A 27,196-nucleotide genomic window follows, 5' to 3' on the forward strand; every position below is an offset into this window, starting at 1 on the left:
GCTGATGCTCCTAGTGAAAAATCTGTATAGATTGTGTATGATTTAAGGTTAACATTTAAAGGGGAAGAAAGGAATGGAGAAAGGAAGGAAGGAAAAGGAAAATGAAGGAAAGAAAAAAGGAAAACAAAAAGGAGGGAGGAAGAGGAGAAACAGAAAGACAAAACATAAAAAAATTCAACCGGAAATAAAGGGTTTATTTCTGAAGTTCCTTCTGAAGCACCTTCTTTGTGTTCTTTTCCTTTGACTTATCTTTAAAAATTAAATTAAAAATCTGCAGAATTGATTATTCTGCACTTCGTGAAGCTTCTCCTTGGTTTTGATGGAATCGACGTCCAACACGGTTGTCCGGAGCCCTCTACTCAAAGAGCGTCCATCTCTGTTCGCGCAGAGCTGCACACAGCAGTCCTGGATTTAAAGACAATCACCCTTTGCAGATTCACTCTCCCCACGCTTAATAACTTCCACCCCAAATTGCCCCATCCCTCCTGGGTCCCTCCTGGCATTTCTCTTCTGTCCCAGGGGCAAAGATCCTCTTCTGGGCGTCTGTTCCCGGCTGTGAGGAGCTTTCTGAACCCTGAAAGGGAGTAGAAAAACAGAGGGGATGGGAAAGGGGGGAACAGATGAGTATTCATTTCATTACAAAATTCAGAATCCCTGCGCCTTAAAAGGTGCCCATTTTCGAAGTCTGGTTAATATTGTTCTTGTTGCTGATGATGTTTTCTTTTTTAAAAAAACTATATGAATCACCTTAGTAAGAAAAATTATACAAAAAAAAAAAAAAAAACAAAAAAAAACTCCACATGCCTGAAAATATTTTTCACTATCTCTTTGAAGACATTCTGCTTAAACCTTTTCAAAGATTCGGGTGGCCATTTCTTGACTCTCCATGATTAAAACCACTTACAAGTCATACACAACAGATGCAAATATAAAATGTCCTTTGCCTCTGCAAAGAAGGCTCAGAATTAACCTTTTGTGTTAATTCTAACATCTGAAAAAAACTTGATAAAATGGAGACTCCAGCCAAGAGGAATGGTGCATGGAATCCCTTGAAAATGCACACAAACAACACCTAAAATAACAAGCAGGACAAACTGAGGTGTATTTAAGTTTCCAAAGGTTTTAGGCAAAACGACCAGAAAATATTAGAAATGGTCACCAATGGTGGCTAGCTTTTTTGTTCTACGGTGACAGAGATAAAGTTAAAAAAAAAAAAAAAGTTGTGTAGCCATCAACACAGAGAGATAGTCCTTCAAACCTCCCGTATCCAGTCTTTCAAAATACTCTCCTCCGGAACATACATGAATAGGAAGGAGCTTTTGTGTTTTAAAATCTTGGTAATGGTCCCCCTTTAAAATCTACATAGAAAATAGGGGACTGATGGCCCCTAGTTTCTCATTATGAATTGCAAAGACTTCAGTTAGTGGCTACAATGATTTGTCATTTTCGATATAGAGGTTTTAAAATGTATATATTATATTAATCACCCTGAACAACTCTCTGTTAAATGCACATTTGGAGTCTGCAGACTGTGTGACCCAGAGGTGCTTATATAACTATATGTGGGTGTCTGGGTGTAAATACGGGTTTATGATTTTTATAATATATATGTCTGTGGGTTGCATCTAACTCCTGTGTGTGCAATAATGTTTTTTCTCTTTGCTGAGGCTTACTTGTCCAGCCTATTGTTTGAGACAACAGATATAAGTTGCGATGGGAGAGGAGCGTCGGATTTGGTGTGTATCCCCCATTTCCAATTATAGATGGATCATTACAGACAGCGGAGTCCTGAGAAGCCAGACATCTGCTCCTCACATGAATGCACTCACCTCCTAGAGACCAGGCTGCCATCATGCTCTGGAAGCTCGTGGAGAATGTCAAGTACGAAGATATCTATGAGGTGAGTCGACATCCCCAGATGCATCTTAGAGCTTTGCAGATAGAGAATTTGAGCTTCTTGATACCCCAACTGATATGTATTTTAAAGCTATTTACTCGTAGGTTTCCGGTCGGTTTTCTCATCTTTCTTTAACTTTTAGAAAAGCTGGCTAGGGGAGGCTTCGCTGTTCTGAAAAGGGACTTTAAGGTTGGAATCTGACAACTTTAATTTAGGAATTTTTAAATTTATTTTATTTTTCTTTCTCTTTTCTTCGCCTCCCCCCACCCCACCCCACCCTTTTGAGCTCTGATGGGGAATGTGGTGCTACTGAATGTGGGCATGCTGTCAGAGAAAATCGAGATTCTGATAAAGGCAGGGACTTTTCTCGTTTTAAGTGTGGAAGAGAATTGGGTTTTCAAGCCTCATTTGTAACAGACTCGGGCTTTTAATTTTTATTTTCAATAAAATTTCTGAAATTGATAATAAATGGTTCCAAGAAGAGGACAGAGAATTAGCGGGAAAGAGGTAGATAGACGGATGGAGATATGGATGGATAGAGCAAAATCGAAGGAGTCGTAGCAGTTTATTATTTTCTATTTTCTTGTGTTTTGCTTCCTTGAGGGTCAGTGCGTCCAAACAGAGAACGCAGCCGCCCCCTGTTTGGGCATCTTTCACAGAAATTTCTGCCCACGTTCAATGTGCACGGGTCTCTAGCGCTGAGTCTCGCTCAACTCTTCCGCGACAGGAGAAGTTGCGCCCAGCCGGGAGAACGCCAGCCGCCTCCGAGGCCGGGGCCGCGCTCGCCAATGCCCTTTTCTGGCTCGGGCGAGGGCTGAAGCGGAGGCCGGGCGGCTCCGCTACTCGAGGGCCAGGTGGGCTAGGCGCGGGGCGCGCGGCTGGCCGGGCTGGGGACCGAGAAGCCTGCGGAGCCTCGCTCTTGAGCGGAATGGCCTGGGACAGCCCTATGTGGTTGCCAGGGTAAGGGAGGAAGCGAAGGCTTTGCGGAGACGTCGAGGGAGGAAATAAAAACTTTAGAAAGGCGAAAGGAAAGGCGAAGCGTAGTTAGAAAAGGGGGGAAGTCGAGACGGGCGAAGCGGGCCATGGAGATTGCTAAGAGGAAAAGTTGGAGAGAAAAGGGAGGAAGACAAGCACACTCCCGGGTGGCGGGCGTGGGCCACTTGGTCGGACGAAAGGTGGAGGGACGCAGAGGCTCCCCAAAGAGCCGAGAAAGACACGCGACTCCTCCGGATCGGGACAGCTCCTGAAAGCCCAGCGGGGAGCCGCCTCGAAGATCCTAAGAGTGGGCGACTCACAGGAGCGGCCGGCAAGCTCCTGCAGGACTCGGGCTCCGACGAGCGCCCACAGGCAGCGCCCGGCGCCCACACCTCCTGCCCTCCCTGAATCCTAAAGTTGGGGTGTATGTATGGAGGTGTGTAGGAGAGAGGAGGAGGAGAGGAGAAGAGAGGAGAGGGAGAAAAGCAAGAGAGCGCGAGAGCGCAGAGTAGAGAGATTCGTCTTGTTGCTGAATGATGCTTGGGGTTTTCCTTTCCTCTTTGTGGTTGTGTATCGACTGTGACCAAGAGCCGCGCCTACGCGCCTGGTGGGGATTGTTTCGGTTCGGCCTCCTTTTCTTTCCTTAACAGACGGGATAATGGTAGAGTCGAAGGCGCTAGAACTGTCCTAAAGAATATTGGCACCCAAAGTGGGCATGACATTAGCAGCCATGGGGCCATGGTGAAAACAGCTCAAGGTATATGTATGTAGAGGCATTTCAGTGGGTTCTAAAAAGTAACCAGGGTAACGCTCGTTCTTTACAGAAAGTAAAGTAGCTAAATGGCAAAGGAGGGAGGGAGAGAAGAAAGGAGGGAGGGAGAGAGTAAGAGGGAGGGGTGGAGTGGAAGGGAGGGAAGAGAGAAGAGAAAAGGGGGGAGGGAGACAGAGAGGAGAGAGAGAGAGAGAGAAAGAAACAGGGAGAGAGGGAATATTACAGGTAGTCCTGTCTGCCTAAATTTTCTGCTCAAAAAACAGAATCCGCAGCTTGGTGGAAGGAGCCTATTTAAGTCTGGACTAAGGTTGAACTTTAACAGAAATGGCAGTCAGGCCAGTTGAACGGGTTCCTGAAACATCCAAAAAGGTTTTCTGTTGCCCCTGGCTTTGCCTGGAAAGGATAAGTTTAGTGTATTTGAAGATTGATGGCTTATGTTTTAAATTGAGGTAAAAATCGCAAACTATGTGAGCACTGAACAGGAAAAGGCAGCACAAGGAATGAAAAACCTACATCTCGCGTCTGTCCTTTAACAAATGAGCATAATCTTCCACATTTAGCAAAAGTCTGCAAAAGTCACTGTAAATAACCAGGCCCACCAATTTTCTTTTCTCTCGCCTCCAAATGATGAAGCAATCCTTTTTATTTTGTTTTTGTAATCCGCACACAAAGCGCCCAGGGCAATCAATTCCTCCGATTAGGAAAGTCTCTCTCCAGGTAGGAGGACACCTCCATTCTATACAACCTCCCGGCACTGTTCTCCCTCACTGCCTTGTCCAAAGGAGCAGGGGCTGCTTTACTCGTGTCCCCGGCACAGTTAATTGAAGTTCTGCCTCTTTTCTGCTAAACTTTTTCCCCAGTCTGCCTTTGCCAGCCCCCTCGTCTGATTACATCTAGTAATTCTCCACTGAATGAACGTCATTTACAATAGTAGGGGAGCTCTGCGCTCGCTGCTGCTTCACGCTCCATTTGTCCTCCATTCTCCCTTTAAAGTACTCGTGTAATATTAATAGTCATGAATATCAATTATTATGAGGCGGTGTAGGCAAGCGGAGGGAGGAAGGGGCGCCCGAGCAGTCTGAGCCCAGCTTCGGGTGGAAGAGGACTGCATCTGGAGCCCCGAAGAACGACAGAAGAAAAGAGGCCAAAAAGACAGCAAAGAGACAGATGAATAGTTCTGTCTGTGTGTGATAGGCATCGCCAATCTTGTTGGGGTGGGGGGGGAGTGAAATTTTTTTTTTTTTTTTTTTTTTTTTTTGATGGCTTGTCCTGGAAACACATCAAGCTCAGCTCCTGTGTCCAGCTCGCTTCTCTGCTGGACTCCTTGATTTTTTTGAAATCATTGTTTGATTTTGAGCAGTAACCAGGCTTTTTTTTCCAGATGTTAGTCCACACCTATTCATCCATGGTGAGTTTGGATTCACGTGTTACCAGAATTGCATGCTCCCTCCTCTCACTGTCTCTCTGTCTCTGCGTCTCTGTGTGTGTGTGTCTCACACTCTCTGTCTCTCTCTGTCTTCCTTTGAGCGCCTTTGGCTTGGTAATTTAGCACCATAATTGGACGAGGCTGCAGCTGCTTCTCTCTGCATTGTGTGTTCTCCGTCTGAGCTCCATGAGTCAGCTGGGAGGGGAGAGGTCAAAAAGAAAAACTTTTTATTTGCCATTGCAGTTTGGAAATTTAGGTGACTATTTCTGCAAAAAGAACCATGGGGAGTTCCACAGAAGAGAGGGAGAAACAAAGTCCACCCCCCGTATACACACCTCCCCCTTCTTCTTTCACTTAGTTCACACTCCAGATAGGACCAGGAATAAGTTGTCTGGGCTTTTATTTCCCCCCACCCCAACTTTAGGTCCTTCATTTTCACACCCTGAGTATAACAGCATTAGATATAGAAAAACAGCCTTAGAAATAACTCCTGTGAACCACAACTCAACTTAATTCAACATGGGCTTAGGATATGATTTCGAATGAGATCCATTTCAGTGAAATACTATTTAAGTTCTTTAATTTCTCCTGGGGAGGGAGGAGTGACGGGGAACTCAGACCAGGCTGATTCCTTGGAGCTCGCGGAATGATCGGGTTGTGTGGAAAGCTCCTCTTGATCAGCCAGCTGCATTTCCAGCGAAGGCAGAATTTGATTTTTAATCAGGGGGAGTAGCACAGCAAATACTATGAAGTTTTATTTGTTGTGATTTGGACCTCTGGAAGAGTGAGAAAAAAGTAATTAAAAACACCCAGAGGAGCAAGCACCTTATGTAAGACTCCTACAATTTTAGTTAAGGCATTTAGAATCTCCCTCCATACAAACTGTTCCTGTACCCCTGCCTTTTGCCTGCTTTGCACTCCCCAAAAGGCGGCTAAAATGTTAAAGTGGGTGATTCCTTTCCCATTTTCTCCCCAAGCCTCGGGTTTGAAATTGCTGAAATCATGTGGTCCTCTGAGTCAACTTGGGGGGGTCTAAGTTTCAGATCCTTGCTTCCCTTGTCCCGGGAAGAGCGTACAAAAGCCGGGCTCTTCCATTTGTCACTTGTATTTTTTTTTCTTCCTCTCTGTCACTCTCTGTCTCTCTCTGCCTCTGTCTCTTTCTCTTTCTCTGTCTCCTTCTCTCGCTCTCTGTCCCTTCCTCTCTCCGCTCCCAGGACCGGCACGATGGTGTCCCGAGCCACAGCTCGCGGCTCTCCCAGCTGGGCTCGGTGTCCCAAGGACCCTACTCGAGCGCCCCGCCGCTGTCCCACACCCCGTCGTCGGACTTCCAGCCGCCCTACTTTCCACCCCCCTACCAGCCGCTCCCCTACCACCAGAGCCAGGACCCCTACTCCCACGTCAACGACCCCTACTCCCTGAACCCACTGCACCAGCCCCAGCAGCATCCCTGGGGGCAACGACAGCGGCAAGAAGTGGGTTCGGAAGCCGGATCTCTCCTGCCCCAGCCTCGGGCCGCCTTGCCGCAGCTCTCGGGCCTTGACCCCCGGAGGGACTACCACTCGGTCCGCCGGCCGGACGTGCTGCTGCATTCGGCGCACCACGGCCTGGACGCGGGCATGGGTGACAGCCTCTCGCTGCACGGCCTCGGCCATCCCGGCATGGAAGACGTCCAGGTAACCACAAACAAACAAACAAACAAGACCACGAATAAGGAATGCTTCAGGAGGGGGGAGGGCAGGAGAGGGCAGCTCTGTCTCTTTTTGGGGAGTTTGTTCCCATGTTTAGAACAGGACTAGACAGTGATATAGAACTGTTTATGTGTGTCTGTATGTATGGCTCTATAGTGGCGATTTCCAGAGGTCTAATTATGGTAATCCAAACCACGAGAAATTAAATCTTGAAGAAGAGAAATATGTATTTGTTTTGGTACCTTAAGATTATTAGAATAAAGGCAAATGCTTTTGTCCTGCCTCAGCTACCATCTCCTGCATATTCTCTAGTGCTTTGTGGAAGCAAGCTTGGTACCCCTTCTTTACCAACACACACACCCCATAGTGGGGCTGTCCTGCTGACTTGACAGGTGAAGACCTGGCTGCCTAGAGGCTAGAGCTTCAGCCTGAAGGTCCAGGGGCCTCTGTAAGCTCCAGAGGTTGCTGCTGGATGTGCAAAGATTTTGCTAAGCATGACAATGAGCTATGATCATCTAAGCCAGGTTTTGCCTTGGATGTCTCATAAGCCACAGAGCTTTTTTTCCAAGATAGAGTTGCAGTCGTCATCTGAGAAATAGAACATATGTGAAGGAGAAACTCAGAAAGCCATACTTCGGGAGTAAATGATGGTAGATACCATTTTGGAAATTCTTTTCACTTTTTGGTTCATTAAGTGACTGTAGTGTAATATTCTCCACCTCCCTCTCCTGGCCTCCGCCTATATTAACACTCTTCTCTCCCCACTGCCATCATCCCAGTTGAGAGGCATCACGTGTTTATTTCTTAAAACAAAAGGCTCAAAACACTCCCCCTACCCACCCACTATCCCATCTGCAGTCTACACAATGGAGCCTGATTTGGTTGAGAATACTTGGTTAAACTAAACAAAGAAACATCAAAGAAATTATTCCTAAAAATTGTTTGGGTGATTCTGAGCAGGTCTGCTTTTTCACCCTAAGTTAAATAGTCTGCAGAAAAGATAAGTATAGTTTACAGGTATGTAATTGACACTTCAGTTTCATTGTCCTAGTTGTATTTATTATGCATCCTTTGACATACCTCTGAAGTAAAGGAAAATAAAATGGGAAAGAGAAAAGGGTGCATGAGTGATTCTTCTGTACCTTGCTGAAAAAAAAATAGTTTTAAACAGTTAAAATGTGGTGACAGCATCAAATGCTGTCTGTGTGGTCTGTGATTGTTTATTATTTTAAAAGAAATTCAGTTATTTATTTTTTTAGAAAAGATGGAATTACCTGATTTGTGGCTGGATTTACCGATAGTAATAAGAGTAATGATGGTTTTGTTGATTTAACTGAGCTTGACTGTCCCTGTCTAGAGATACTGCTCATTTCAGAATATCATATGAGAAAGGAAATATTTAATAGTTTTTTTTTTAATGCATGGGGTAATGTGTGTCTCGGGGGGAAAAGTTTTTAAATTAACCTTTCTGAGCATGGTTCAAAGTGCTGGATAATGAAAGTAGATCAACTCATCACCATTACTGTTGGTGATGCTAATGCCGGTCCTGTCACCACCACCCTGCAGGCTGAGTGACTCTAGCGAAGAACTCAGGAATTTTTCCCCCAAAACAAGGAGCAGATTTCTTTAGTTAAATGTTTTTAAAGAAATAATTGAGTGAGTTTATTGTGTTTGGTGAAATGCAAAGTCTGAGAGAAAAACAGGGCCAGATCAGTATTTGGGAGAATAGTCTTGTCAAAGCATCGGAAAGGATTTAGAGTGTTTGTGTGAACAGAGTACCTCAGGGCCAAGTTGTTGCTGTTGGGAATACAGACCACAGAGGTGGAGAGCTGAAAGGAGAAAAGCAGCAGGCAGCAGACCAGGGGCACTTGCAGGCTCCCCACTCACCCCACCCCACCCTGTTCCTCCCCTGCTTAATCACATCCCATCACCTGCCGGGAGGTCCTCAGGATCTTCTTGGGACGACCCCTGTAGTGCAAGGGACACACCCTGTTCCTGTCCCTAGAGGGAAACAGCAAAGACAGGGACGCTCTGTGTCTCCGCAGTGATGACAGACCTCCTGAGGCCAGGGTGAAGTTGACTGATGCAGGGCAGGTGACAAAGACCAGGGATTATGTTTCCATGACCAGAGCCTCGAATCCAGAGGCTTCCACTCATCTGCTTAATACAGAAGGATCCCTTTCTGAGTTAGGGATCTGGGGTACGGGGGCTAAAGTTACACAAGCAGGTCGGGATTTCAACACTCCCTGCAGCTATAGAATGGGTAGCCTGTGCTGGTCCAGTCTTTAAAAAGACCAGAGAGTGCCTAGGCCTGGATCTTAAAGTCACTTGTTCTGATCTCAAGGACGTCGTGTGTGTTCCAGATCCCCCTGAGCCAGGGAGCAGGCAGACCCTGAGGGTGCTGCCCTGCCTATGGGTTGAGGGTTTTGTTGTGTGACCCAGATGCACACACTCAGGGCCACAGCCCCCACCATGAGAGAAGAGAAGGAGGAGAGCTAATTAACCAAATGCTTCTAATATTTTTTTAAATGAAACTATAAAACCCTGTCAATTTCTATTTCAATTTACTCACAGGGGCTATTAAACTAGCAAATCGCTGTTTGGGTTCTGGGTATGCTACATTTCACCCATTGTGCATGCGCGCGCGTGCGTGCGTGCGTGTGTGTGTGTGTGTGTGTGTGTGGTGTTGGGGAGGGGGCTACAAGTGTTAAAAACTCAGGAAAACACCTACAGAGAGAGAGACAGAGGGAGTGAAATGACACCTAGTTTGGGATTTGTTTAGTTGCCATGTACACCTCTTTTCTTCTTCCCACCTTTGCTCTCTTACCTCCCATTACCTCTAGCACCCAAGAATATGAGCATATAAGGATGTTAAGTCAACTCCCCCCCAAACACATACACACACTCAAACACACCCGAGTGTCTTAAAGCAACCCCTGGTATCACTTTTAACTAAAGAAGTCTAGTAATTACGAGTCTGAGTTGTTTTTCTGCGCTTCCGCATGCAGTCCTAATTAAATCTTTACGATCCTCCCTGTGACGATTAAGCGCCAGCATGCTGCGTGAATATCCTGTACAAAAACCCAGCAGGCGGCCGTAATTAGATAGAAAATCAGACAAGAGCCTTCTCATTAACTACCACAACTACCCCACGTCGCTGATGAGGCGTTTATACATATTTACGTACAAGAGTGAGGGTAAGGTGTGGGGGTTCCCGGGTCCAGGTCAGTGTAAGTCAGGGTCTGGCTGCTCACGGCACAGGAGAATATTTCTGTCGTGCCTGGAAACATTGTCACTGTATACACATGATCATAGAAAGGTGTGAATCGTGTGTGTCTGTGTGTGGCAGGGTCCCCTGAGGATTTATGAACAACTTACATGAAATATTTTTAAAACACCTTTTTACTATTTCTTAAGATGTGCATGGCATGTTGCAGCAAGGAAAACAGTTCCTATAGAGAATAACAATTTTGCTCACCTTTCTGAGAACAAAAGAGTGACTATTAAAAATGAAAAGAAACAAATCAACCTGCCCCCTCTACGATTAGATCATCTCATTTCTAAAGTGCTGCTTGTTTGGGGTAGACAGTCTTTTTCTTGTGATGAACTCACTCTCTGAGGATGCAGCATGAGTGGGTGTGAGTGCTGTGAAAACACCTCCTCACTCTCAAGCCCTTTGCTTTTTACTTCTCTATAAAGTGGGTAACAATTTGGTCCCAACTTAGGTTTTGAAGGATCAAGAAAGTAGTTGTAGATTTTAGAAAGACTTAGTATTTATTTTCTTGGTGGGAGAGAAAGGGAACTCACTGCTTTTGGACGCCCTGGGATGCACAGCCAGAACTGTTCATGTGTATTCTGACAGTAAGAAACTTGCTCCAACAGCTATTTCCTCTCAGAAGTGCTACCAGTGCTCAGAGTTAAAACTTTCCTTCTCTGGAATGAAACTGTGGCACGGAAGATGAACATTCCTTGCAATGACCTAGGCACTGACTGGGAGGATCTAGACCTTTGTGTGTGTCTGCTTGTCTGTAGTTACTGCCTTCATAGCAGGTGTGCTCCTTGCTGGGAAGCAGCATCAGCAGGGCTGGAAGGAAGGGTAAATTGTGAAGGTTCCTCCAAGAGATTGTCATTGTGCAGCAAGAAGCTCATAGTCTACAGGAACGTGTATGGACTGTAATGGGTGTGCAGTCCTAGAGGCTTGCAAACATGTTCCTATGTGTTGCTGTTTGCATTCCATTCCAAATTGCTCAGACTTTAATTAAAATCCCATAATGTAAACTATTATGTATTTGTAAAATGGCTCTGGGGTTAAGATGCACTGGGATAGAATGGAAAACACAAATTGCTCTTACTAATATTGGTGAAAATCTGTCAGCTGTTGCCAAATTTTTACGATTCATAAGAGCAAGTAATATAAAGGTTTATCTGTCTAATATCTATGTTTTATATAATAACTAAACCAATGTTGCATCCCAGATGTCTCTCAAAGTTTTCTTTCTCCACTTCTTCCATTGGAAAAATTTATAATTTGAGTAAATTTCATTTCTATGTCGATTTGGAGGTAATAATAATAATAAAACAGCCCTTTGTGAATTAATATAAATGGAAATAACAGAAGTTCCAGTTTGGAATAACATGATTTATGTGTACAATTATTTAATATCCAGTCAATTTGAATAGTGATGTTTTTATATTCACAGTCAGTTGAAGATGCCAATAACAGCGGCATGAATCTATTGGACCAGTCTGTCATTAAAAAAGGTATGGATTATTCCCCCCAAAAGTAAGCAAAGTTTTCTCGTGCATTAATGTCTTTATGATGAGTTTTCACTTTGGGGGAATTCATTATTTGACAAGACATAAATGTTCACAATCATAGGACAATGGCTGTCAGACTAAGGGAAAGGGCATGTTGGGAAGATGGAAGTTGGGCAAGGGAGAATGAAAACCTCAGACACAAACTCAGATGAGTGAGACAGACTGTTGCAATTTTTCTTATGGCATATTTGGTAGCCATTCTCGATACATCTTAAATAATTGAGCTATTATCATGTGTGGAATTGGCTGGTAAACACTGGTTTCAAGAAGGTGCTACAATTATTTCAATGATAACTGGAGTTTGCTGAGTTAAATCCTACGTTATTGAGACAGCTCTTTCTTCGTTTTGTATTTGATTTTTTGGTGGTAATTTTGTTCCCAGTTCTCTATGTTTTATATGTTGTTTTTTATTTATTTATTTTTTCATTGTGCCAAATGTGTTGCTAAATATGCGCATCCTGAGAAGCTGAGACAGCCTATGCACATTTCTAAATCTTCCTACATATGCATTCATGATTTAGTGTGACTGTGGAATCACCCCATACTGTTAAAGGGCATGTGATATTAACAAATGTTTGCAGTCTCTTGTACAGCTGTAAGCAAAATAATTAACTAATTAAACTAATTAAATGTAATTACAATAACTCATTTTGGGCGTATTGCAGCTGCTTAATTTTTTTCTCCTCTTCTCTGACAGTCACTGAGAGAATTTCTGGCGATTAGTGTAGATGCTGAAAGGCCTGAATGTCACTCACATGCCACACATTTAGGAGCTTAAATGTGTAAACAGGGCAATCTTTAATTATCACAGGAACTGGCATTTGAAGATACAATTTTAATACTGTAACCGGTTCTTATGGATGCTGGAGAAATTCTGTCCCTATATTTAGTGTCAACAATCCCCAGCTTTCAATCATTTATGATTCACTTGAGCCACTTGACATTCAACAAAAACAATTAAAAGAAAAAATGCTTTGGGAAGTAATTCATCCAGACTCAAATGGGATAGTAGGAGGGTTGTGGAATAAGGATTCCAAACAGGGTGAGGTATTCTAAATTGTCTTCTTTTACAAAGGCAGGAAGAGTAGCTTTGAAAGGTAGCTGGGGGAAGCTGTACTAAAGATGCCATTGGGCCTTGGAATGAATATCCCGAAGTATAGTAAGGTTTGGGGAAAAACTATTTATTTTAATGGTTGCTTCAAACATCTCTCTGTCTTTAAATAATATTGTTTTGGCTTTTAATGCCAGCTTTTGGGTTTGCTAGGATACCTAGGCTCGGTGCTTAAATTCGCAACTGTGCTGACAGCTCACTTTTCCCATTTTCTCTTGGGTCTCTTCTTTCTGTTAATTGCTGGTTGATTAGGGTGGGGTCGGGGAGGAGCTTCTCCATTGGCTTTTTTCGGTTTGTTTTAGTTCCTCCGCCCTTTTCATGGAAAGCTAGAACCACTTAGCTCAGTGTTCTGTATCCTAGCAACATCATTTGGGCTGGTAGGGGAACATGCCCAACAGATGACCAATCAGAAATGTTATTCATAGCCGGTCCAATAAAAATATTTGTAACTTAGCTTGCCTAGCAAAACAGAGCTGGAGATATTCTTAGATGTGGGATGCTTTGGTTTCAGAGCTTGTATATGTTTGTCAGTGAAATGTGAATATCGATGTGCAAGGTTGTCTCCAGGAACAAGAAAAGGAGAATGACGACTAAAGTTGATGGCTCTGTTTTTGGAAACACAAGAGTACATTTTATGTCCTCCCAAATGTGCAGATTTTTTAAAAATGTGCAGCTTAAAATATTTAAGTAGCATCCCAGTTACTTTAATTGATTCGGGGGTGTGGTATGAATATGATGAAATGGTAGGTCAATTCCATTATTTAATATTTGACATATTTGCTTTATTACATTAAGAAAAGATCCTAACGTCATTTTTTTTCTTTAGAGAGCCATAGGCAAAACAAAAATACAAGGTTGATTTACTTTTCTAACTCACTATAAGCCACTTAAAGTTGTGGTGGGTTCACTGGCCCCTTCCCTGCACCCTAGGCTCCCGTCTTTGCTCATCATCTCCCCAATTATGAGAGATGTTTCCAAGAGATTAATTCTGTAAAAGAGGTGAGAAAGTTTTGTGAACTAAACATTCCACATTTCAGCACCTGGAAGAAGGCATAGTTTCTTAATATATTTTCTAATGGGCTTTTAGGCAGATAAAAAAAAATGCTACCTCATTAATAAAAGATTGGCAAGTGGTCTAGGTTTGGGGGTCTCTGACCCTGTGTTTATGAAGCTGGAAGACTTAGGCATAAATGATACATATTTCTATCTCTATATCTCTTTGTCCAATTATGGCAAGGCCCCTTCTAAAATTTAACCAGTCTAATTTTTCACCTGCGTTTATATCACCCCATAGATTATGGGCTCCCTCTCTTGTTATGTTTGCTATCTGGGCTTAGCTGACATTTCTGAAGTAATTTAGTTAAGAGGAAATGAGTTGTTCCCAGTAGAGAGAGCAAACGAGTGGAGTGAAGGTAGCCAGCGTGATAAATGGCTCTTTCATTTGAAGATCTCCAGAGCTCGTTTACGGCTAATTTTCTGTATTGGCCCCCTTTGAGCTATTAATGCAATCGGCAGGGACCGTGGCCCCTCTCCTCTTAGCTGCCCCATTAGAGCTCCCATTAAGCTGCCTAGTCTCAACTCCATGGCAGAAGTGGGCGGGGGGTGGGGGTGGGGGTGAGGGGGAGAGTAATGAAAGGTGCTTTTTAAACTCTCCTAATCTAAACCGGCAGAGGGTGGTTAATACGATTTGAAGGGGGCTGGTCAATGAGCAATCAATAAAGTAATAATGAGAAGGATTCGGTACATAAACAGTCTAAAAATCCAACGAGACATTAAAAAATCATTCTTAACTCTCAGTTCCATTGAGATTAGAAATCTGGGGGGAGGAAGAGGGTGTACCCAGCTAATAAAAATCATCACTGCCACCATCATATTGCTTAACTCAGAAAAAGGCTCACCTAAACTTTAAGAAAAAAGTTTTTGGTGCAATCAGAGGCCACTGTGCAATCTGTTTAACACCTTAGACAGCAGAAAATATGCTGGGATTTCTTGGAAAGGCTAGCGTGGCTGGAATCCAAGGTTCAAATGTTGTGACTGTGGGGCATTTTCATTGGTCTTAGGGATATCCTGTTTGGTTAGTTTCAGTTCAACCTCCATTCTCTTCCACTTTTTTTCCCGTTAGTTCTGGCCCCTTCCCCACATAAACACTTTGATTGGTGTGGATTTTCTTTCATGGGAAGTAAAGAAATTGCCAAATTTCTGTTACAATTGATTCTGTTGGGATTCTTCTGACCTAGAAGGTAAAATGCTCTGAGAGTCTGTCAGAGTTTCTGAATGGTATGAGTTTCCTCTCAAAAGGAAAAAGTTCACGTTTCCAGGGTGGACTTGGATCCCAATAGCTATTTATCAACTAGAGACCCTGAGAAACACTGCAGCCACTCTTTCAAAGTCAGGCAGATTAGACATTCTTCTTCAACACTCCAAGTGCTGAAACTGAGAGAGACAATAAATGACTTTCTCATGGTCCTATACACCATGTAAGTGATGAGACCCAACTCAGTTTCCAGCCTCTTAGCCTTTTAGACTCTGTCCCTACAAGATGCCAATACTGGATGTTTGAGTTTTTTAATATCCCTGCTTTATTTGTGGAAATTATTTTTCTTTCCACAATTCCAGTCCGCACACTTACACACACGCTATAGCTGTGGAATAAAATTTTATGCTCAGGTACATGAGAAAGTGTTCAAATGTGAGGAAAGGGTGCTCTGCTGGAGAGAAAGAGTGCTAACTTTCAGGGGCCACTTTGAATCAATGCTAAGCCTCCTGGTTGTTTCCAGCATCATTTACATCTTTAGGTCAAGAGTGCCTTTCGGAGGGACTTACCCCATGAATCTATAAGATAGGGCCATTTCTTCCCTTCTCCTCACCAGCAGATCCAATCAAACACAAAAGTCTCAAAACTATAATTTCACGCTTAAGTTTAAAGAGTAGAGAATAAAAGCTAGCCTATTAACATTTTAGCTCTTCTAAAGAGCTATAGTCCACTAATGAATAAAATTTTCTCTAATCATTTTTCTTTCCTCTCTCTTAACTAAAACTCCAACCATGTTAATGAAATATTGATCTGCTTTTAGCCATTTTTTACTTCTCCCCAACATAATGCAGCAAAAAATGGGGGGAAATGAGTTTTGTGGGTGTTACATCCAGAACTTGGGCTTGACACCCAACTGGGAACTGAAGAGGAAAAAAAATACTTTTAATATATGCTCAGAAAATTGTAAACATGTAAAGAACTGAAAGCTTCATGCTGAGTTTCGCCATGCCCCATTTCCTTACTATTTCCTGCTGTCGCTTTAAACCTATCTCAGTCATCTCTGGGTTCCATGAGCAGGAACAGTGTGCTCATAATTACTAACAAATCAACCGGGCCCTGTTGAGCGCTGGGTTTATTGATAAACTGGAAGAAAGCAGAAGGGAAAAGACAAAGAAAATAAAATATGGGGTTAATCAGGTGAGCTAAGCAGGTGTGAAAGTGGAAGGGAAAGTAGTTGATGATGGAGTTATGGACCTAAAGGAAAGCTGGGACAAGAAATGTGTCAGATCTAGTCTAGGGGATCAATACTAAGGAGAGAGGTTTAGAACATGAGGCTAGGAGGCTAGGAACACAATTGTGATACTTAAATTAGAAAATGGAAATATAGTCCAAAGCACATCTTCTGACATTGTCCATGCTTTGACTGCAGGGAGCAAAAAAAAAAAAAAAAAAACCCTTCCCAGAGAGGGCAGTGCACTAACAGAAGCTGATTGAATTGGGGATATGCAGGTGATAATGTATATGCAGAAAGGTATTCAACCCATGGCAGGGAGCAATATACATTCCCCAAAGGAAATAGCTCTTGTCAGGTGAATCAGGCAATTAAAAATAGTGAAATTACAGGGTGGTTTATAACATTTCTTTAAAAGGCCCAGCTTTTCCAGAGGTTTAGCTTCTGGGATGGGGAGAAGCAGGTAAGAGTCCAATCCTCAGTGGGTATTTGGTTATCCACTGTAGGAAGCAGGAACTGAATTTGGTACTTTCAGCTTAGTGGAGTTGGTTGTTGTTATTTAAAAAAATATTCTAAATAGTATTTAGAGATAAATATGTTGCTGAGTATCGAGGTGAGATTTTTATATAATTTATTTCTATAATTCACACCATGTTAAAGTTACAAAGGGTCATCTATATTTTGGAAAATGAACTTTTCCAAGTTTTCATAATGCTAATTCCCATGATTGTCAATTATTTGTTTATAATGCCTTCACTATGAGTCTGAATTATGGAAATCAGCACTGTTGTGAAGAATAAGACAGATGTCCCCACCAATCACCTATTAAGTGACTTTAAGTTCACATTTTACTCAAATTTGATTACCATTCACACTTCAACTTTTCATTGATTCATTCTTAAATGGGAAGCAGATTCACTGATGAGAAAATGAGGGAAATCAAAAAGAAGAAACCTCTCTATATCCCCTGTCCCCACCCCATGACAGTGCAGAATATTTACTCTGTTGCCAACATCATTCATCCATCTGGGACAAGGTCTTGGGCTCTGTGGACAGATCTATAGATCCTAAAATGCCTACCAGGGAAGGCTTTAGTCTCCTCATCCACTCCTGTAATAAAGCTTTTTTCCACAAGGTGTTTATAAAGGATCTAATGAAATTCATAGTAAATAAAAGATTTGGGACCAACCTGGCTTTTAGGAGTCTCTAAACAACTATGGAGGTTTGTATACTGGAATCTGTGGTAGAGAGAATAAACTGTTAGAGAAATACTCAGTATTGGTTAGTCTGTTCCATAGAAGGGAGGTTATGCATCTTGTTTGATATATAGGGTTCTAGGCTCCAGATGATAGAAACAGCATATCTTTCCCCCACACAATTACAGAGTGAGATAGACTTTATTAAATGGTAGTGTTGGAAACCTCTTTTTTTCCACACTAGGTGCATGTTTCCATAGATTTTTTGGACTGGTGATCAACAAATACCATGAAGATTTGGAAGCGTCATATCCCAGTGGAAGAAGCAAAGTTACAGGGAAAGTCAGGAGGTATAGTCACCTGTTCAGGGGCCTGTAAAACCTACATAAAGAAAATGGGCTTAAGCAGTGAAGTCCAAGGGGCAATACTGCCAGGGAACTGGGAGGTTGACTGTTCCTCATTCCCAGCCTTCTGGTTCCACTGAGCCTAGCCTCTTTCTGACATGCAGATGACACTGAAACACAATTAAGCAGAAATACAGGCTGGAGAGGCTGAATGCGCCAGGGTAGCAGTGGCAACCAGCTGTCAACTCTTATTAACTTCTGCATAAAACATACCTTGAGTGCGGTTTGTTATCAATTACTTGCCGAAATGAAACAACTGGGGCAAGGCAAGACCGCCGCTCATATTAATTAGAGTGATTGGTTGATTGATCAGGGCACCTGTTGTAAATCATAACTGCTCCAAACAATCACCAGCCGGTGCTTTAATTTGTAAACAAAATTCATGTCACTGCAGAATTGCTTTCACTGAAGATGAGCATTTGGGTTCCTTTCTAAATGAATCTGTTGTTATTATGTAGGGAAGAATGGGGCCCACTTTAAAGAGATGAGCAGCTCTTTTGGGCCCAACTCCCCAGCTCAATGGTATTATTTGTCTGTTCTTGGGCATAGTATCTGATGGGGTCCACCCTCATTATCCTTTCTAGTGATGACCATAGATCTGGGTCCAATAGGAAAGGAGGAAGGGGTTTCCATTGGAATTACCATTTTCTATCACTGCATGGTGATAATCACCATCAGACTTCAGCACCAAATGAGATAGGCATTATTATCTTCAGGAGACAGACAAGGAAACTGAGGAGGTTCAGAGAGAGTCAATCAGGTGTCTAAGGTCACAGAGTTAGCACACGATGGAATAGGATTTGCCTGGTTCACAGCACAGTCCAAACTCTGGATTGTTTGATTTCTTGATTTGTGTAGTGAGCAGGACTGTAGCAAATGACACTCATATGTCTACACACGACGTAAGTTTCCAGAGGAGGTATGGCTTTGCCGTCTCTTTTTGCCGTCTTACAGCCCTCTGAACACACTGCAGCCCCACTGGAACAAACACTTCCTCCCTCAGCTTTCCACTTGGTGTCTGTCCAGTGGCCTCACACAGAGACTTATTCTATCAGCCTGTCACCAGGATCGAGACTTTGTCACCTTTATGGCAATTTTTCTCTCTTTCTAGTTCCGGTTCCTCCCAAATCGGTGACTTCTCTAATGATGAATAAAGATGGCTTCCTGGGAGGCATGTCTGTCAACACCGGCGAGGTGTTTTGCTCCGTTCCAGGCCGTTTGTCTCTGCTCAGTTCAACTTCGAAGTACAAAGTAACGGTGGGAGAAGTTCAGAGACGGCTGTCGCCCCCCGAATGCCTCAATGCATCTCTCCTCGGCGGAGTCCTCAGAAGGTAACCCCACCACCAAAAAAAAAACCCAACAAAACAAAACAAAACGAAAACGAAAAACAAAAAAACACCAGTTTTTATTGGACAGGGAGGAGAAGGTTCCAGCAAAACCCAATCTGCCGGCTGACGCGGTTGCCTAGCAACCAGGTGGCCCGCCGCGCTTGCGAGGATCCGTGGCCGCCACGTGCTCGCCCACAAACTCTGGTGCCCTTGCACCCAGGCCTGCCCGCGCCGCCACGTTCTACCGCAGATTTTGCCGCCCTGGAAATGTTTCACTTTCCTGGCCCTGCGCCTGGCGCCTCTCTCCCTCTCACCCCTAGGACATCTCAGGGGGCATTCTCTAGCCTGAGTACAACGCGGAACTAACATCTCCCCTTACCCCCCATTAAAAAAACCCATAAGTTTCATGAAGCAACTCTCTTCATACCTCCAGGGTACTCTTTCTCTTTTGCGTGTTTTAAATGCAGTTGGCACCCAGTGAAATTGGTCTTTCAACCTGCTGATGCACCGTAACCCAGTTTAATAAACTCTTTTTCTAAATTTGTGATATCCCTCCTTCAATAACACCACCACCAGTAATAGCAATAATACCACTTTAGAAGTATTTATAGGTATTCCTTGGAGCCATTCAGGTGCTTCACAGTATTCCATAGCCCAGAGACTGACTCCTCCTCATGGAAATGGGAGAGAATGTGGCTTTTATGTTAAGATGTAATGCCTCCCTTAAAGTCCCTGCCAATGCCTGAACACTTTGGCAGTGTCCCTGATATGAAAGTGACTTTGTCTGAGGCAAAACTTTCTAAGATAACCTGTTTTGGGGGTTGACAGTCCTTTTCTTTCCTAAAAGTGACTGTATGTACAGCAAAAGAGATTATAGTAACTGAGGATTTTTACTTGTACTTTTGTCCATACTTTAGCACATACAAGGAGAATCTTGGGGGAAATTAAGAGTGTGACCCAGGAACTTTCTCATTTTGAATCCTCTTGCTCTGACCTCCTTTGATTCAGTTTTCAAGTGAGTGCGTTGAGCCTCAGAGTGTGGAAGTTTTCAATCACCCCTGAACATTAAGCCTGTGTATATAAACTTGCTGAGATGAAGTAAAATAATCAATATAAAGTGCTTATCACATAACTACACTTCCAAAAATGTTAGCCTTACTGTTATTATGATCATCACCATTTCATATTTCAGTCTGCCCTTTCCTTTTAACATAACACCATATACAGCAACTCTTGACCCCTTCCTCACAAAGCCCACCTGTTGCAGTAAGCGTGCTCCCCTCTCTGAGCCACCTGGCTCTTTCCCTCTTTTCAGCAAGGTTATGCTTGCCCAGTTTCTGCTCACCTCACTGACTCCTTGACAAGGAAGCAATATGCACGTGCGTGCATGTGCAGCTTCTACTTTCTCTAGACCCATAACCTACACCTAATTATTCCCATCTGGTATCCTTTTTTTTTTTTTTTTTAATTTTCTTACAAGATAAAAAAAGAAAACTCAGTTTAAAAAAAAACTCTCTGTATCGCAGAAATTAAGCAAACCTCAGCAAACTATCAGCAAATAACCAAAAGGAAGGGGGAAAAATGTGCTAACCTCAAGTTAAAACCTCTTCAAGCTCCACTGGGCTTTAGATTGCTAAGTCTAAACTTTGTTTCAGGAACACTCTAAGGTTAATCAGAATGTTAATTCTTGCAATTTCAGAGCCAAATCGAAAAATGGGGGGAGATCTTTGCGAGAAAGGCTAGAAAAAATCGGTTTGAATTTACCCGCGGGCAGGCGCAAAGCAGCAAATGTCACGTTACTCACCTCCCTGGTGGAAGGTAAGCAAGACGTGTGGCCATTTCACGAAGTGGCTGAGCTTAACTGTCGGCTGGAGGCTGACATTTTACACATTTCATGATTAACTGGAAATCATTGTGATTGTTGTGCTTTTATGAGCTGGATGTCAAGCGTCTGCTTGAGAGAGGTTCAAAGGTCCTTTTAGTTAGAGGAAGCCAGCAGCTGTAGAGAGGACAAGGGAAGTGCTCTGAAAAGTGCTCAGGTCCAGCCTCCAAACCAAAGCAGGGGTCACTCCTGCTGCCATGTGCAGGACATCCTCTATGTGAACTCTTGCAAGAGTAACTCTTTAAGCAATAATTCAGTCTATACCCCTTCACCTTGCCAGATTTGAATTGTCAGTAGTAGAAAACACATTGCATTCATGACCCCTAATGGTTATTTAAAAACTTTTGTCACTCCTAGGGCCAAATCTGCAGATTACCTGGGACATATTGTTATTGAAATATTGATAGCTTAGTAAGGTCAATGATAGCTAGGGCTTCCCCTAGCTATCACTGGGGAGGAGGGCTGAGGAAATATGTAGGGGAGTCCGGTGTTATCTTCAATGTAGATTCATCAGTTGTGAATTAAAGGGTGATAATTGCAATAAGCACCTTATAATTTGCTCATCAGTTTGGGTTTCGGGATGATATTGATGGTATGTAATAAACAAAATCATCTACACAGTCTAGAACAAGAGGATCTGCAGTTAAATTTGTGGAAAGTAATATGAAATATAGTCAGATGGTCCTAATGGAGGAAGATGCAGAATTTTCTCTAGCATCTAGCTTGTAGGTCTTGTGTTTTAATTCCATTTGTATGGGTGCAATATTATGACGCTTCTGTAGAGAGTTGGTATTTACAAGATGGAATATTAAAATATTTAAGTAGCAACCATTAATAATTATAGTTATAGGCCTTATACTTGGCCATTTTTAAGGCAAAGTTGCTTGGCCTGAACACCCTCCAGAGGGAGGAGTCACTGAATTTCCAGACCACACTTACTAGTGATTGACTCTCAGCCTGGAAGTTTCACATTTTACCCTTCAGGGAATTGCTAATATCATAGTCCTCATTTTGAAAAGCAATCAAGGTAACCTTAGCTCAAGAGAGGGATTTTAGTGGAGAAGGGAGGAAACTGGAAACCCCACTAAAATTCCAATATTTGTTTGCCAGTTTTTAGTTTTGTGACTCCTTGTAAGCACCATGCTGGAAGTCTTTTGTTATTATGATGATAATAATGATTAAAAGTAAGTCATCCTCTTTAAAAATAATGTAGCTATGGGGTCTATGGTGTATTTCAACATATCTGTTTTTCATGTTTGGGATCTTTCCTTGAACCCCAACAGGCTGTGTTTTAAAGGGTAATAATGCTTTACTTGAAAGGGGCTTTCGCATAAGCTGAGTAATACCTTAGATACCCCAGTTTTCTGTAGCTGCTGTGTCATCTTTGTGCAGTGAAAAGTCCTGAAGTAGGAGGATGATGACAGGAACCTCTGAAGTGGGGAAACCTGAAACTTGACTAGCAGGAAAAGTGACAAGGAGAATTATTATTTCATTGCAGATAGAAATACTCTTTCCATATACATTTTACATATAGTCTTTAATATATGTGGACATCTATACACATAGGCTTGTTTTTATATATTTGTTGTAATACAATTGTAGCAAGATGATGGTGACTTTTAAGTTTTATTTAAAGCAAGTGTAACAGATACTTTAAAAAGAAAGAGGGATCTGGCTTAAATGTCCAGCCAAATGTCCAGATTCAGTTGTAAGGTGGTTCTTGAATTTATCGGCACGTTTCTTTTAAGACAAAAAGAGTGGGATATAGGAGACCCCTTAGCTATTCAGGGGATGTCTACCTAGGACTTGGCTCAGGGAGAGGCAGGAAAAAGGGGCAGGAGCAAAGTTGGTCCCACCAATTTTAATTACAGCTTAAGAATCATTTTTTTTCTTTAGGCATCTCTCACCTTTGCTTTTGGCTCCAACAGCTGGCCTTCTCTGGAAATACTAACAAAGTTGACAAGGGAATGTCTCCTGCCCTGGGATATTTAGGGCCTGGGCGCTGAATGTTACCTTCACTGCTGTCTTTTTCAGGAGAAGCTGTTCACTTAGCTCGGGATTTTGGGTACATTTGCGAAACAGAGTTTCCCGCCAAAGCCGTCTCTGAGTATTTGAACCGGCAGCACACAGACCCAAGTGATCTGCACTCCCGAAAGAATATGCTGTTGGCCACCAAGTGAGTGATTAGACTCTGGGCCCTCATCTCACTCCCAGCTGGCTGGGCCACCCGACTTTGGAGTAGGTGGTGGGGAGGGGCAGAGAAAGAATCCAGAGGGTTGTCTAGAAGTAGCATTTGCAGTCTGTGGCAAGCAAGGTGGGCAGAGTTGATGGGCTACAGGTTTGTCTCAGGTCTCTTCTCTCTGGGGAAAAAGGCTTTGTTAATCTGAATCCAGGCTTCTTACAATTCTCTTTTATCTCTCTGGGAATGTCAGGCAGATCTTTTCTGAGTAGTTCTTGTTCCAGCTCTTCCCTGGATCCGAAGGTGCATATTTCTGCCTGGGTTTCACATCTATCTCCCTGTGTAGCCACATAGCCATGTGTGCTGCTCAGGGTGTCTATAAAACCCACGTGTACCCATCTCTACACAGAGCTCTAATTACTCCGTTTCCAACGTTGCTGTTTGTCATCTTCCACAGACTTGTAAAATTTACTACAACTCCAGAGGGGAAAATAGTAAATCTCTGGCTAAATTTAGGTCTAGAGCTCATTTGAACTTTTACAGTGGGTTTTCTATTTATTTGATTTACTCCTGTCTTTGGCTTCGGTGTCATATTGTTGGTGTTTTATGGCCGGCTCAGGCCTGCAGTGGGCGGCACTGCGTGCGCCTGCACGTTTCTCTTGCAGCCGCGGCCCAAACAGCGGCGCTCATTTATTTAGTGCTCGAGGACGCGGTTTGTCCCGTTGACAGCGTAATTTAAAGAAATATATGGAAGGCTGAAAAATCATTTGCTCAAATTTGTCCAGATGTTTTTGAGACGTGATTGGAATTTGATTGCCCCTTTCCGCAGGGTCAAAAAATATTAATGTCCCAGAACTTTAATTGCTTACAGACTCTGGTTTGGGCTTTGAAGATTTAAAATGTTTGACTGTAAGCATTTGTTCTCCCCAGTTCAGAATATCTTTTTTGGCACTTTGGTAATGAGTACAAACTTAAGGAAAGACTTTACCCATGTCTCCCAATGATCAAAACCTGGCATCCACCCTCTTTTTAAAAGGTTTTCATCTGCTGTATCAACCAGCAATATAATAGATATTTGTCAGTAGATTGCCCTCCTACCCCTTGTACTGGTGTCTGGTGTGTGTGTTGGGGGTGGGGGGTGGGGTGGGGGAATCAGTTGTGCTTTATAAAAGAGGAAGGGTATTTTAGGGAAAAAAATAAAACCAAACTGTATAAATCAGATAGGACCCACACATGACTCTCATTTCCCTAAGGTATGCATCTAACTGCCCCCTGTCCAAGCACTGTGGCTTCTCTTAGGCCAGCACTTCTGACCCTGGGGTATCGGAATTAGCTGGCGAGCTTTTTCAAGATATTTCTGTATGGGGCTATCCTCAAATCTTCTAAATTGGAATTACTGGAGGTGGGAGCCTGGGAGTGTGTGTTTGAACCCCACAGGTGTTTCTAAGGTGTACCTCTTAAGAGCTTAAAAACTGCCCCACTTTGGTTAGAACCCTTATCTATTTCTTCCTGGTTGTGAGGATGTATGTGTGTATTTCAAAGGGAGAATGGAGGGTGCCTGTTAGTGTTCTCTATCCACCTGCCTTAAAACCAGCAACTGTTTAGCTGCTGTGACTGGGTGGTATTCCTCATCAGATTTAGCCACTATCCCAAAGTGGCAGCACCCTAGGAAAGGATGCCTCAGGGTTCTTTGAGTCCAATCACCTGCCCTGTTTACCTGTTAGCTAGGCCAGGTGTGGCCAGGTATCTGTCAGGCCAACCCATTGGAGGTCTAGGACTGGAGTGCTGTGGGTTTGTTTTTTTCTAAACCCCACAGACCCATAGGCTGGGTAGAGGCAGGTGGACATGAGAAATCTGCCCATCTGTGAAAAGCTGTGGCCTTTGGGATGCTGTGTGTCTGCCTGCCAGCCATTTGACCTTCAGGGCTAAAACCATCCCATCCAGCTCCTATATTAAAATTTCTCAAATAAGCTCAATCCATTGATAGGAACGCAGACTTTCTAAGGCTGGGAGATTCCTCTAAATTGTAGGTGGCTTGAGGAAATAAAAACCTTCAACAAATAAAAATCTATTCTCCCTAGTGTCTTAACAGCCTACCTTTAAGTTTTATTTAAACTATATGGGAATCCTTTTATATTGACAAGTCCGGTTATACAAAGATTTTCAGTAGCCTACACTTAGAAGAAAGAAAAGGGGGAAGGCAGAAACTACCTCCCTCCCCCAATACTGCAGGTAAACAGGTTTTTGCTTTGAATGGAATCAGCATTCTCTAGAATAAACAGTTTCTTGCCCTGGGCCATGGAAGGCTCCAGCAATCTGCTTCAGTGCCTGGGACAGGCTTGTGGCCGAGGGGCCTAAATCTTTCAGGGCTTTTTGCGCCTGATCACCAAGAGGTTGGAGAGGTGGGAGGGACGCGGGGGAAATAGCTCAAAAGAAATGCCAGGTAAGAGCTCAACATTATGAAGTATTCAAAATCAACCGCTAAAGCCTAGCGAATGTCCCAAAGCAGAGTCCACGCGGTCCTGGAATGGAAGGGAAAAAGGCTGAAGTCGGGGGAAGGCAAGGCTTTGGGGTGGAAGGGGTGCATTACCTCCCCACCCCCGCTTTCCTTTCAGTCCCAGCTGCTCGAGAAGAGAGAGCGCTGGGAAAGGAAACAGAGCGGAATCGCCCACATTAGCCTCGCTCTTCGGTGACCCGGCGCCTCTGGGCTTGTATGAGCGTCTCCTTTCTAATGCCAATGACAACGACACTGAGGGTGATTTTCTGTGCCTCGCCCACCCCTTTGCAGGCAACTTTGTAAAGAATTTACGGATCTGCTGGCGCAGGACCGGACACCGATCGGGAACAGCCGACCCAGCCCCATCCTGGAGCCGGGGATCCAGAGCTGCCTCACGCACTTCAGCCTCATCACGCACGGCTTCGGCGCCCCGGCCATTTGCGCCGCGCTCACGGCCCTGCAGAACTATCTCACCGAGGCGCTCAAAGGCATGGACAAGATGTTCTTGAACAACACCACCAGTAACAGGCACACGTCTGGGGAAGGCCCAGGTAGTAAAACTGGCGACAAGGAGGAGAAACACAGGAAATGAAAAATTTTTTAAAAAAGAAGGAAAAATGTTTTAAATACAAAAGGAAAAACAGACAAAAATTTAATTTTAGCTTTAAAATGTTGGATTGGCTTTGGAAGAATTATATTAGGTAGAATACACATACAATCAAAATTTTAAAAAAGCTAAATAACTTAAAAAAAAAAAAAACTGAGGCGTACAACGGAGCAACAATATCGGTTCTCAGTGTCTATTTCAAGATACACTTGGAGACAACCGTCCGGATTTTCCACTTCGGTTCTTTCGAGCTTAGTAATACTGATAATAAAAGAAAACTATGATTTCCCCTTCCCTTTGGAAAATAAACATAAGACTAAACATGAGAAAACGCTAACTTATTGGAAGAAAATCGGAGAAACGTTGGTGTCAATGCTTTGAGAGCTGGTTGACTGAGACGCACGAACTTTTTAATTTTAAATATATTTTTAGGAAACTCTCTCGCAGTGCCCGCCCTCCATCTCACTTCACCCCTCTTCCAGCCACCCTTATCCTCCCTTCCTCACGTTGTTACGGGAATCTTCTGGGATGAAAATGAGTGTGGTTGGCCCTTTTGCGTTGTTTCAGTCCTCTCGGTACACCCCCCCCCCTCCCTGCGATCTTAACTCACCGGGCCCGGCTCCCCTGCCGCTTGCATAATTAGGGAGGGCGAGGGCGGGGCGGGAGGCCTGCGGAGACCAGGCGGAGGCTGCAGTTTTTGGTGCAAGCCGGCCGAGCAGGTTCTGGCGGCTGAGGAAAATCCGGACCAATAAGTTGATTCAGACTCATCATCAGTTCCTTTCAGAAATGTTACTAGCTCCCAGCTTTGACAGCATCTGCATAGAGAGAATCTCACATTTGTTATATTTGTGTCATCTACTAATTTTATGAACTATAGTAAAACACACACACACACAATATGAATACGTTGATTAGTATGTAATTCCTTCGG

General features: G+C 43.4%; 1 protein-coding gene across 2 annotated transcripts; it reads left to right on the top strand.

The window, feature by feature from the left end:
* The first annotated feature begins 1,749 nt into the window (after window positions 1-1,749).
* TFAP2B (transcription factor AP-2 beta) lies at window positions 1,750-27,147 on the top strand. 2 transcript variants are annotated; one of them, XM_050786281.1, is made up of 7 exons: window positions 1,750-1,900; window positions 6,285-6,743; window positions 11,459-11,519; window positions 18,884-19,103; window positions 20,800-20,918; window positions 23,017-23,158; window positions 25,950-27,147. In XM_050786281.1, exons 1-7 carry the CDS (start codon window positions 1,820-1,822, stop codon window positions 26,248-26,250), a joined length of 1,383 nt encoding a protein of 460 aa, XP_050642238.1. In that variant the 5' UTR covers window positions 1,750-1,819; the 3' UTR covers window positions 26,251-27,147. The 2 variants fall into 2 exon arrangements, with proteins under 2 accessions (XP_050642238.1, XP_050642239.1); XM_050786282.1 differs by lacking the exon at window positions 1,750-1,900 and adding an exon at window positions 4,884-5,052.
* The last annotated feature ends 49 nt before the right edge of the window (window positions 27,148-27,196 follow it).

The sequence above is a fragment of the Macaca thibetana genome, chromosome 4 (genome assembly GCF_024542745.1).
Source record: "Macaca thibetana thibetana isolate TM-01 chromosome 4, ASM2454274v1, whole genome shotgun sequence".
Lineage (NCBI taxonomy): Eukaryota > Metazoa > Chordata > Mammalia > Primates > Cercopithecidae > Macaca > Macaca thibetana.

Coding starts and splice junctions, on each gene's coding strand:
- TFAP2B (XM_050786281.1), top strand. CDS start 1,820: ATGCACTCACCTCCTAGAGACCAGGCTGCCATCATGCTCTGGAAGCTC. Junction 19,104..20,799: donor CTCGGCGGAGTCCTCAGAAG/GTAACCCCACCA, acceptor TTGCAATTTCAG/AGCCAAATCGAAAAATGGGG. Junction 20,919..23,016: donor ACTCACCTCCCTGGTGGAAG/GTAAGCAAGACG, acceptor TGTCTTTTTCAG/GAGAAGCTGTTCACTTAGCT.